Below are 13598 nucleotides of genomic sequence, written 5' to 3'. Positions count from 1 at the left end.
GAAAATATTTAAATGTCCAATGAAAGGTTGAGAAGATCAAAAAAGATGATGGATTTCAAGATTTCGATATTTTAGATGAGTCCCCTCGCCATATTTTATTTAATAATAATTTAACAATACAATACAATTTAGTTATATATCTATATATTTTTTGACAAAGAGTTATATATATTTTTTATACACTTCATTTATTTTATTTTTCAACTTTCACATCAACAAACATGATTTTTCGTCTTAAAAAAACCATAAATTTTCCATAAATTTCCCAAATATCTTATAAAAAATAATTAAATTACTTTTTCTATTTCACATTTTCTATTTTTTATTATTTTCTACCACCTACAAATATCTATCCATCCATTTTCACTCTCTTCACATCTAAATTTCAAACCTCTTTTTCTTAAAAAAAAAAAAAAAATCATTTTCATTTTTTAAATATCAAAAATTTATATTATCGCATCGACATTTACAAAACATTTACAATATAGATCTAAATATCAACTTACTTTATAGAAACGATAATTAAAAATGATAAACTATAGTTTAATTAAGCTACAACCCAAGTTTCATTAACTAATTATAACAATTTCTATCAATTTTCATCCATTTTTCATAAAGTTTTCCAAAATTTACATACATCCATATGTCCATAAAATCGGGGTCTCAATATTTTCATCCCATCAACATTCTGAACATTGATATTAAAGTATCGATATTGACATTTCAATTTTATTAAATATATATGTCGATATGGATGAATATTTTTGTAATTTAAAATTTTTATAAAAATTATTTAGATTGATAATTTAGTTTTAATTTTTTTTTTTAAAAAAAATTCTAAAGTAAGTTATTTATTTGGTTATTAGTGTATATGGATATTTTTGGAAAATATATTATTTTGGGCCTTAAATTTTGGTTTTGTGTTTAACTTTTATTTGGTCGTTTCAAAATGTTATACTATTACCCTGGAGTCTTGAGCTTAATTTATAACTACCTTCTAAACTTCAAAATATTCCATTTTTAACCTTAGTTTTTTAATTATATTATCTATTTGGTCCTTACGTTTCAAGCTTTACATTTTTAACATTGGTTTTTAACCAAACACTCACCTTTAGTGATGTTGTTAATGTAAGTTAATTAGTTTAAAAGAATTAAATTCGCTTTGTTTTCCCCCCTAAATCGAACTAAAGTAGTTTTTGCTAATTTCTCTATCACTATTCAATTAATTAAAAAAACTCACATCATAATTATTTTAAAATAATTAATTGAAAGTTAACATCAAAATTAAAGTGAATATTAATGAAATTTAAAGGATAAAAATGTAAAATATTGAAACGTGGAACTAAATAAAAACCAAACATCAAACTCAATCTTAAAATTGCAACATTATTTACAATTTAAGACTAAGAGTCTCTTTGGATTGACTAGAGAAATTTATTTTTTTCAAAAATCCATTTTCATTTAAATATTTTGTTTACACAAAAATTGCTTAAAATATAAACACTAATGTGTTTGGCTAAACTTTCTAAAAAATATTTTATATACAAGTTTGTTTGGTTTGCTATATATTAAAAGTATTTATATTGTGTCAAATTACTAAAAAAGACGACTATTAAACACTACGAATTTATAATTTAAAAATAATTTTATTAGCTGGTTTTGTTTGCTTAATTTATTAGCATGTAATCAATCTATTTGGTAACTAAAGTTAGTTGTTGGAGATAAGTATAGTTGCTTGCTAAAGCTGGTTGTTGCAAGAGCTTGTTGGAGTCGATTGTCGAAAGTGGCAATTGGAGTTAATGGTGGTCGTCAAAAGTTTGAATGGAGTAGTTGTTGGAGGTGGGTGATGGAGGGTATTTTGGAAGCGAAGTAGAGAACTAGTGGAGATATTTTGATAAATTTATATATTATATAAATTAGGATGCGTGCATTCAATACTAAAAAATCAATTTTCTAAAACTCGATATCAATTTTTTCTCTTAAACCAACTTATTTCATAAACTGAAATAAACAAAATTTATCAAAAGCTTTCTTGAGTAAGTGGTTGTGAACACTTTTTAATTTCTTTTTTCCAAAATTAAACACAAACCAATCATACCCTATGATTACAAAACTTACCAGTGCAATTCGATAAATTTGAAACTTGAAAATCTAAGACTCTGTTTGGTAACCATTTAGTTTTTTGTATTTATATGTATATAGGTACTATTTCCACCTTCAAATTTATTATTTTTTTTTATATATTTTTTACCAATGATTTAAAAAACAATCAAAATTTTAAAAACTAAAAAAATAACTTTTATAAATTTGTTTTCAGAATTTGATTATAAATTCAAACATTGTATTCAAGAAATATGCAAACCATGATAATAAACGAATAGAAAATAAACTTGATATCTAAAAATAAAAAATAAAATAATTATCGGACGAGACTGAAATGATTACTAAAAAAAGACTCGGGGTAAAAAAAAAAAAAACTGAATTTTTGTATAGGAAACCGCTCAGACGTCACCCGATGGGCCTGTATATTGCGGCCCACCGACTGGACCACTAGATTCAGATTCAAAATGTTGATGAAATGAAGGTCCGCTTAGGATCCGATCACGTGGTCTCTTTTCTAACTGATCAAGCACTTCCCGCTCGCATATCCTTTCAAATCCAAATCCAAGAATCAAAGGCAGCCGTAAGAAACTTCCTTCCTTCCTCCATCTCACAATTCACTCACTCACCCTCATTTCTACTTCCCAATTTCTTCCGGTCATTCCAATTGGCGTCGCCGGCGTTATGGAAACCGATATTTCTCTCATTGAAGTCGCCGGAGAAGACGATTCTCTACTGCAACAGATTCCAGAAGATGATCTTCTAAACCTCGAACGGAACACAGAGGGGATTACAGCTGGAAACAGCGGCTTCTTCTTGTGTTCGCCTCTCTTAACTGACAGATCCAACGGCACCATTGCTGGTTCTTCTACTGCTTCTTCTACTGGTTAGTTTTATTATATACATTTCCTCTTGTTTAGAATCTTTGCCCTAAGGTACTGCACGTTTATCCGAGTTTCAGATATCGTTTCTAGGCGTTAGTACTTGTTAAATTTGAGTGAGTTACCGGTACTTCAGAAATTAGCTCCGAAGTTGTTTGATTATTCATAATTAGATTGATGCTGAAAGCTGTAATTTATCGGAGAAGTTACGTTGCTGAATCTATCGAGGGTCTTACTCTCTCTGATTAGATAAACCTGCATTTTAGGCGGTTGCTATCTCTCTTTCTAAGAATATAGTTAATTAGGTTATTAGTATTTTCATTCGGATAAATTAGGATTTCTTAAGTTTTAAATATGTTCTACTATTGTTCAATAGCTTACACTTAGCATTCGTGGATAAGTGCAAGATCATGTTGGTTAAATTGTCGGTTCTTTTTTCTGTACAGATTATACCGATAAAGAAAATATTAATGCAAACAATATAGAAGGTCCTAAGCTTAGTATTATGCCGCAACAGATGAAGAAGAAGAAGAAAGCAGGAGGATATAATTTACGGAAAAGCTTAGCATGGAACAAAGCTTTCTTCACCGATGAAGGTTTCTATATGTTGTTACATAATGGATTTGTTTTATTTCCTTTTCTTTTCTTTTTTGTTTTCTGCAAATCAAACGGTAAAACATTGATTATAATATATGTACTTTCATCAGGAGTCTTGGATTCCGTGGAGCTATCGATGATCACTGGTAGTCTTAGTACATCTTGTGGTGAAGCATTAGGAGCAATTGACGAAGAAATAGAAATACCAGCTGTGTCTAGTGGTGGCTGTTACAATGATTTGTCGTTGAAAGATAAATTATTCAAGGATACTTCAACTAGTACTCCTAGTGGTGGTAGAAAGAATGGCCGTTGCTTGTTGCCAAAGCGTGGTTCATCAACTAAAGATAATGTATCCCAGCTTCTGCAGTCAGTACATTTCCAAGTTTAATTGGAAATTTTATCTTTGTGGTTCTACGTAGCTTTGGATATAGAAAGATTAAAAGATTCTAACCATATATGTTTGTAGGCGGACATGTTACAAACTTGTGTTTTTGTTTCTAAACGATATCTCAGGTCAAGTTGAAGGAGCTATCAGCCAAAGATGTCAATCGGAGTGCATCAAAACGTGGAAGCTGTCCGCGACCGGTGGCCTCGTCGTCATATCCTTTAAGTTGTTTCTTAACTTTTGTTTGAATTTTGCAGTGTTATCAAAAGTTTTCTTAGCCAGTCCATCATAAACTCACTTATAATTATGGATTAAGTTAGTTGTCCTTGACCCTTTCTATACTGTCAAAAGGCCTACAATCTCAACTACAACAAAAACTGTGAACAAAGAAGAGAGAATTTCCAAAATTCCAGTTCCAAAACGGGATCCTGCTGTTCTCTCTAGGGCTCCAAGGAATGCTGCTACTGTACGTCCAAATGATGCAAAGAGTAATCAGGTTGCTCAAAGAGTTAATCAGGTTGCTCAAAGAGGTAATCGTTGTAGAATCGCACGATAATTCTGTTTTCTTTTAGTCATATCACATTCAAAATTTCCTCTTTTTCGATGCTGTTGATTCCATTGTGTGATGTGTTGAATTTTTCGTTACAGCTGGAAATAATCCAAAAATGACTACGTTAAAGGGTTCGTCGGTCAATGCAAAAAGGGCATTAAACAAGGATGTCAATGCAAGCAAATCTTTGAAGGCTAAAACCACAATTGAACAACCGAGAAGAAAATTGGTGAGAACTAAAAAGTTTAGAAGTCGGGGTCTTTATCATCTGTGTACTTAAATTGGCAGACGAGAAGATGGTCAGAAAGTTTTAGTGGACATGAAATTTCCCACTAATTCGGAAAGCTCATACATTGTAGTGTTCACTTCTATTTTACAGGCCAACCCAGTATTAAAAGTGGATTCCTCTCGTTCACAACACGAATCTACCGATTCAAATGAGGGGTTAAAGGCGGCCAAAAATTCATTAATTTCAAAACCTCTTCCTTCAAATGATGACGACGCCAAGAAAGTTTCTGCTTCCATTACTCAAAACGCTCCCCCTGATGGTCGCAAAATCCTTAATCAAATCCAAATGCCAAAGCCATCTGGTTTGCGAATGCCATCACCGTCTATGGGATTTTTTGGTCAGGTATGTATAATCACCATTCGCCAGGCTTCATTGAGTGCTGTTACATACAGTTTAGATAAATACTTTTTTCTTCAAATTTTTGTATTTATAATTTTCTGTTCATGTGTGAATTTTCTCTATCCCAGAAAAAGTTTTCTTCTTTCCAAAGCGTGCTCCCAGATACTCCAGAATTGCACGATCTGTCTAAATCGAACATTCCCAATGTGCGAATAGCTGGTCCTTCGAATCCTATTTGTCAGTTGGCAACACTTGTACCTAGGAACACTTTGAAAGCAAACCATGGTGAGGCTTATGGAGAAACTAATGTAGTTTCATGCTTAAGTTCGGGTAGTTCACTAGAACCTTTTTCCCATGATAGAGCGAAGTCCGCCTTGAAAGTAGCTAACATTGTTGGCGCTTCAACAATGAACAAGGTTTTGAGCGCCCATGGACTGGAGAAGCCTGATGTTCGGTCCCTTTCTAATCCCGTGCTGGAACATCTTGGAGATGTTGCTAGAATACAAGATGAGATTCACGACCAATTAGAGGAGTGCCAACCCCATCATGTGTCATTTAACAACTTTGGTGACCCTACCAAATCACATCTTGATGAAACAATCGATTTGTGCTCACAAGGTATCCGAAAGGCTCTCGACAATCAGTTAAGTGGTGCACAAGATTGCAATGAACAATCTTCCGAGCAAGTTGAGTTTACAAACTCTTCCAATTGCAAGAATGAACGAATTTCTCCTGATCACGACCAATTAGAGGAGTGCCAACCCCATCATGTGTCATTTAACAACTTTGGTGATTCTACCAAATCACATCTTGATGAAACGAAAGATTTGTGCTCACAAGATATCCAAAAGGCTCTCAACAATCAGTTAAGTGGTGCACATGATTGCAATGAACAATCTTCCGAGCAAGTTGAGCTTACAAACTCTTCCAATTGCAAGAATGAACGAACTTCTCCTGATCACGAGAGGTTAGGAATTGGAACTTGTAATTCACTAAAGAGAAGTAGAAGTTCAATAGAATTTGATCGTGGTAGATTTGAAGATGTTAGTAACAATTCTAATGGTCAAGATAGCTGTTCATTTGATCAGGATGAAGCCTTAGATCCTCATAAAATGAGAATATTACGGACAAGGAAAGCAGAAGCATCTGACATAGATCAATGCATTTCAAATGAATGCAACAACGCTATGCAGGCCACTACTGCAGACTCAATGCATGTAGATGATGAAAAACCAACTGCTCCAATGTTGAATAGTAAACCATTGCAAGGATGTTCTCTAGTGTCTCAGAATGATTCTACTTCCTGTGAGAATGAGGGTTTGACAAGAGAAAGCAATGAAGTCCTTGAAAATAAATTGTACAGGGAGAATGATTGTTCTTCAATTCCACATTCAAAAGCAGATGCTTGTGTAGATAGCAGCCCAGTTGATAGGAATTGCAACAATCATACAGATGAGATGGTAGACATCGGATCTGATATGCATCAGAATAACACTTCCTCAGGAAAAGAAAGGAATCAGAATGATCAAGGTTCTGAAACTCTACCAATAAGCCAAGACATACGTTTGAGTGATACAGAAAATCAGCTGTATGAAGAAGTCCATGTACACATTGGATCTGAGCATGTACAGACTGAAGACGAACAAAATTCTCCGGTTCTAGTTAATGGTTTTAATCAACTACCTGGATTTTCTGAACTTCAAAATTGTTGCATCAACCAAGGGAACTGCTCAATTGATGACTTGCTGCATAGAAGCAATTCTGAAGAGAACAACGAAGAAATTATCATTGATAGTTCTGATGTATGCCCGCCAGAATGTCTTAGTGATTGTAATCCGATGGCATCACCCAAGGATAATAGCAGTATACATCAGATATGTGAAACAAGGACAGATGACAACATTTTAATGTCCTTGGAGATTGAAGCATCATTAAGAAGGTCAAGTTGTTCAACTGCTAAATCATCCGACTTTGACAAAATAAGTGGTGAAGTTACATTTGAGACAATGAGTAGAGAAATTATGTCTGATGCAAGAACGACCTGCAATGATCTGTCATTTTGTTCTCCAACTAAAGATTTGGGTTTGTCAATACCCAATAAACTAGACAATCATAAGTCTCTAGAGATGAATGGAAACACACCCTCTAAAAACAAAAGTGAGCTCAATAGTGAAATGGATCAGTTACTTGACACTAAAATGTGCAGTACACACAATGATAATGCACGATCAGAAGCAAGAACAACTTGCAACGATTCATCATTTTGTTCATCGACTAAAGATTTGGGTTCATCAATACCCAATGATGACATGTTGTCAAGGGAAAATAGAGAACAGTATATGGAAGCTAAAGAACTAGAGAATCAAAAGATGAATGGAAACACACTATTTCAAAATGAAAGTGAGCTCAACAGTGAAATGGATCACCTACTTGACATTGAAATGTGCAGTATATACAACGACAATGCACAATCAGAAGCAAGAACAACTTGCAACAGTTCATCATTTTGTTCATCGACTAAAGATTTGGGTTCATCAATACCCAATGTTGACATATTGTCAAGGAAAAATAGCGAACAATATATGGAAGCTAAAGAACTGGAGAATCAAGAGATGAATGGAAACACACTATTTCAAAACGAAAGTGAGTTCAACAGTGAAATGGATCACCTACTCGACATTAAAATGTGCAGTATATACAACAACAATGCACGATCAGAAGCAAGAACAACTTGCAACGATCCATCATTTTGTTCACCGACTAAAGATTTGGGTTCATCAATATCCAATGATGACATATTGTCAAGGGAAAATAGTGAACGACATATGGAAGCTAAAAAATTGAAGAATCAAGAGATGAATGGAAACACACTATTTCAAAACGAAAGTGAGCTCAACAGTAAATTGGATCACCTACTTGACATTGAAATGTGCAGTATATACAATGACAATGCACGATCAGAAGCAGGAACAACTTGCAACGATTCATCATTTTGTTCACCGACTAAAGATTTGGGTTCATCAATACCCAATGATGACATATTGTCAAGGGAAAATAGTGAACGACATATGGAAGCTAAAGAATTGAAGAATCAAGAGATGAATGGAAACACACTATTTCAAAACGAAAGTGAGCTCAACAATGAATTGGATCACCTACTTGACATTGAAATGTGCAATATATACAACGACAATGCACGATCAGAAGTAGGAACAACTTGCAACGATTCACCATTTTGTTCACCGACTAAAGATTTGGGTTCATCAATACCCAATGATGACATATTGTCAAGGGAAAATATTGAACAGTGTATGGAAGCTAAAGAACTGGAAAATCATAAGTCTCCAGAGATGAATGGAAACATACTGTTTCAAAATGAAAATGAGCTCAACGGTGAAATGGATCGACTTCTTGATACTGAAACGTGCAGTGCATACGACGGCAATTCACTATCACTGGAGCTGTAAGTACTTTGGTTTGTGGATGAACTTTTTGAATCCTTGCCTTTTCTCTGTTTAAAGATGTTTGAATGAAACTCTAAATGCTATTGGCAGAAGGAAGTCTGAGGATGTCGGGAAGCAAAATGCTCTGGGAATTATAACTTCAACAAATGCCGTTCCGTTTTCTGAAGAATGGTTGGCTGCACTTGAAGCTGCAGGAGAGGTGAGATATTTCCTTAAATTTCTAATAATCTTTTTTAACCTTCTATGTTCATAAGCGGTGTGTTTGAGACTGATTTTGAAATTGTTAAAATCACTTTTGTGATATTTAAAATCACTCAGAAACTCTCCTTTAATCATGCAAAATCAATTTATTGTTTAATTTTATAGTTCTTAAAACAATTTTCATATCATCAAAATTGATTTTGAACTATTAAAAATATGTTCGGAGTGATTTAAAAAAAAAAAAGAAGAGATTTTAACCATTTTGAAATCACTTCCAAAGATGCCCTAAGTTTAATGTTGTCTTGCCTTTGTGCTATATCTATATTTTGTGCCTATTATAAAAGTTGAAACGGATGAGTAACCTAACAATCAACGTCGGTGGCATTGGCATGTTTAAAAGGTATAACTTGAAAATAAATCATTGGAAGCCAAATGTGAATTATAGTATTATATAGCACGAAATACTTGATGTCAATTTCTAGGTTCAAGTACAGTAGAAATATTTTTAGTTTTCTTTATTCTTCTTGGTAGCTACCACTTTTAATTTTTCACTATTTTCTTCTACAAAGAAATTATCAGACTTCATTTTTTCACATTATATTTTGAATAGTTGAGTACTCTTTTATAGAACAGGAAATTCTTTTATTTTTGTTTGTTTTTTGAAGGGTCGAGTACTCGTTTATAGATGTCTGGGAGATTGATTGAGGATAATCTCCTGTATTCATTTGAAAATGCAGGAAATTCTGACCATAAAAACCGGAGCTGTACAAAATTCACCTCCCGACAAGTCTCAACCTGAACCAGGCCCATGGTCTCCGGTATGCTCTTTCACCCTTCTTTGGTTAAATTATAAAGTTAGTCCATCAACTTTTAGATTTATTCTAAAATAACTGAAGTTCAAAAAGTGATCTTTGAACTTTTTCGTAGAGTATGTTAATTAGGAAAAAACTTATTAGAGACAAAAGTGAAACATTTGGAATTTATTGGATTCAAGATTGAAAATTTAAAGATTTGTTAAAAGACTATTTCTAAAGTTTATGGATCAAATAGATTGAAACTTAAAATTTAAAGGATTAAATTTACAATTTAACCCATTAAAATTTACTAACTTTATTTTTTTCTAGATATATTTTCCGTGTTTTTCTATAGAGTTAAAATTGAACTTTGTAAATCATATTTATGAATGAAGGCTAAAAATATAGAAATGAAATTATTTTGTTCTGTTTTCGAATGCTTTGTTTATTAAAAGAACAATTTGGCTAATGTTTACGGAAAAGAAAATGATGTATTTTTATTTATTCGGAAAATCTTTTTTTAAGTACATCTTTTGGGTAACGGGTAAAAGTAAACTTTTCAATGGGGGTTTAAAATTCATAGTTTCACAAGATAAGTGATTTCAATTGCTGCTTTTAAAACAAACAAGTTATTCATAAAAACAGTGTATGTGAATTGTGAAACAGTTTAATACAATTTTTCTAATAAAAAGAAAGTAATTATTTAAATGCCGTAGAATGTTGATTTTTCTTTCTTTTAATTTTATTTTGCAAGGCTGACTTTCTTTTTTCTTGTTTTTCAATTTTTATACTGTATTTCAAATATTTTACCTCTCACAGTGGAGGTAAGGATTGGCAACGATGTGAGGCCAGGGATATTCTCCATCTCTGTCCCCACGGAAAACTCCACCCAATTGGCGAGGAATAGGATGGGGCGAGTTAAATAAATAAATAAATAATTGAAAATTAAATAAAAATAAAAAGTAAATTAAATTTAAAAATAGTAAATATATAAAGTCTAAGTAGGTAAATTAAATTAAAAAAGAAAAAGAAAAAGAAAAACAGAAAAAGAAAAATAAATTATTTGTAAATAAGTTTTTGCCATTTTGCTATATATGAAAAAACTCCGTACAAATAAAAAAAAAAGCAAAAACGCAAAAAGATCGGAAATAAAAAGGAAAATCGAAATAAAAAACTCAGAAGAAAAATACAACTGAAAACACATTATAATATATTTGTATTAAATATAGTTATATATGTTTGGGTGAAGTGGCTTTTGTCTAATACTAATTTTCTGTTAATCGACAAAGGTGAAACGGAAAAATAATCAAGGGATCGGACCGTTCGACTGTACAAAATGCACCAAAGCGGGCCGAACTCCATAAGTCCCGTCAGCCAGATGCCCTTCCTTCTCTTCTTTTCCACTAACGGTCTGACTTCTTCTTCTTTTATCACAAAAATGTATACAATCCCGAGATGGGTAGCTTGGGCGGTCAAAAAAATTATCTGTTCTTTCCTTTCATGTTGAACTCATGATAACATTTAACAACAAAATTCTTTGTTTAGACTCCAATTGCATATTCGTTACAACTTCTTTGAAACATACTGCATCTGGTATTAAAGTTTGGAAAACTAATTTCATTGAGGAAAAAAAAAAAAAATTGAAAGAATACAAACAAACAACCCACTAGAGAAAGTGTGTCCAGTTAAGAACAATGTTACCTAGATAGTAATCATAAAAAAGTTTCGTAATCGAAATCAAGAAAAACATGAAATCTCAGCACCTCACTGAAAGAGGGGTCAACCATCACTGAAAGAGGGTCAACCATTTTTAATTTCTACATACAGTTTATTTAAAATTGACCAATCTAAATATTGAGTCAACCTGAACATAGAAATTATTTAAGTATGTTCTCTCAACGTAGGAGTGAGAGACTTGAATTTTCCAATCTTACATGTTATTTAACTCGGGAAAATAAGAGCCAAATATTGCACATCATGCACTATTAATTTACCTTATCAAATTGTATTCACAAAAATAGGGCAAATATCAATATACATCCATGAACTTTGCAATTTAAACCTTAAAATTTGGGTAGTAAACCTCAAACTAATAATCGTATCAATTTAAACCATAAACTTTCATAAGTATATCAATTTAAACCTTAAACTTTCATAAACGTATCCAAATAAAATATAATAAAGGGTTTAAATTGATACACTTATAAAACTTTAAGGATTAAATTGATAAATTTATGAAAGTTCAAGGTTTAAATTGATATAATTATTAGTTTAAAATTTATATTGATACACTTTAAAGTTCAAGGTTAAAATTGATACAAATTATTAGTTTAGGGTTTAAATTGATACAACCTACAAACTTCAAGGATGTAAATTGATAATTGCCAACAAAGAAATAATGAAATTGATGTTTTTTTATACATGGGGCCCACGAAACTCTTTGAGCAAACCCTACCTTTAACATTTCCACTCCCTCGAACTCCAAATCTTTGGATCAAACATCCCTTTATGTGCATCATAGTCTACACTCATCTTCACATGTGTCCATCGATTGTCCAATCATAATTTACTTCTTCTTAAAATATTTGGATTTTTTTTATACGTGTATGATTAGGATGAGATATAGAAAGATGAGTGCATTCAAATACTACTCTACTACTAATTGGCCAAATATGACTTTAGTTCAACGGATAAATATAAGATATTATAATGAGATCTACTTGTCTATTGAAAGCAATACAAATAATCAATAAAAATATCATAGCTAAAAAATAAGAGCAATGATGAGATGAATTATTAGATAATTAAGATATTTTAGTTTAGATTGAAGTGTATAAATCAACTCTTAGTCGAACCTAAAATTCTGTTAAAAGTCAATTGTAAAAATGAGTTACCAAACTTTTCTATAAAAGGCAGTTTCTAAGAGAAAGAATTCACTAATATGAGAATACTCTGTAAATCTTTCCCTTGATTAATAAAATCTGATCAACTCCCATTTGCACAGTGGATGTAGGTTTATTATTGACCGAACCACTTAAATACCTATCTTCTTCTTCTTGTTCTTCTCTTCGAGCTCTCTATTCACTCAGTTTCTTCTTCTTCATATCTTCTCTGCATCTTTCATGCCGTTATCTTCAATTTGATCTCTTTTAATCAGTTTCATCTTCTCTATTTTCATCTTTGTTGAATGATCAATCGAAAGCCCTGCATGGATGCAAAAATCGAGTAAAGGTATCACGTGGTAGCCAAGTGCAATTTGTAAAGTAAAATACGTGTTCTTCTCTACAAATTGGTATCTGAGCAAGGAAACATTCAAGAAAGGTATTGAAAGGGAGAATAAGAAAACACAAGATTTACGTGAAAAACCCTAAAACAGGGAGAAAAAACCACGACAGAAAGATACTTTTTTTCTATTATTGTTCAACTTATACTCATACAAGAAAGGACCAAGATACATATAGGCTGCAGAAAACCCTAATACAGAAAGGGAAAAATAGGACAAAGTAATAATACTACAATGCCCTTAGGGTTAATACATAACAACCCCTTATTTCCAACACTCCCCCTCAAGTTAGGGCATAAATGTCAATTAGACCCAACTTGCTAACACAAGAATCAAAACTTTTCCTGAGTAATCCTTTGGTGAGAATATCAGCAACTTGTTGACTAGAAAGAATGCAAGGAATGTCCAATTTTTCTTTAATGAAGTGTCTATCGATCTCCACATGTTTTGTTCTATCATGTTGCATAAGATTGTTGGCTATGCTTCTAGCTTCTTTTTTATCACAATAGAGCTTCATAGGAAGATCATTGTCTCGATGAAGATTAGACAAAACTTTCTTCAATCAAATTTTCTCACATATTTCTAGACTCATAGCTCTGTATTCTATTTCATCACTGCTTCTAGCAACTACACCTTGCTTCTTACTTCTCCAAGTAACTAGATTACCCCACACAAACGTACAGTACAACCTACCTAATCAGAGTCAGTGTAAATC

General features: G+C 32.4%; 1 protein-coding gene across 3 annotated transcripts; it reads left to right on the top strand.

Annotated features, from left to right (window-relative positions):
• The first annotated feature begins 2642 nt into the window (after window positions 1-2642).
• Window positions 2643-11169, top strand: LOC120087775 (uncharacterized). 3 transcript variants are annotated; one of them, XM_039044666.2, is made up of 11 exons: window positions 2643-2986; window positions 3428-3577; window positions 3689-3927; window positions 4092-4177; window positions 4306-4493; window positions 4612-4742; window positions 4893-5144; window positions 5270-8604; window positions 8699-8804; window positions 9544-9624; window positions 10890-11169. In XM_039044666.2, the coding sequence occupies exons 1-11, from the start codon at window positions 2785-2787 to the stop codon at window positions 10962-10964; spliced, it is 4845 nt and encodes a 1614-aa protein (XP_038900594.1). In that variant the 5' UTR covers window positions 2643-2784; the 3' UTR covers window positions 10965-11169. The 3 variants fall into 3 exon arrangements, with proteins under 3 accessions (XP_038900594.1, XP_038900593.1, XP_038900595.1); XM_039044665.2 differs by having other exon boundaries at window positions 8696-8804; XM_039044667.2 differs by having other exon boundaries at window positions 2857-2986; window positions 3499-3577; window positions 8696-8804.
• Window positions 11170-13598: the final 2429 nt, after the last annotated feature.

This window comes from Benincasa hispida, chromosome 10, assembly GCF_027475165.1.
Source record: "Benincasa hispida cultivar pf3 chromosome 10, pf3_genome.v1.1, whole genome shotgun sequence".
Taxonomy (NCBI): domain Eukaryota; kingdom Viridiplantae; phylum Streptophyta; class Magnoliopsida; order Cucurbitales; family Cucurbitaceae; genus Benincasa; species Benincasa hispida.
The sequence above is the reverse complement of the archived record's forward strand: the minus strand, read 5'-3'. Positions and strand labels throughout refer to the sequence as shown.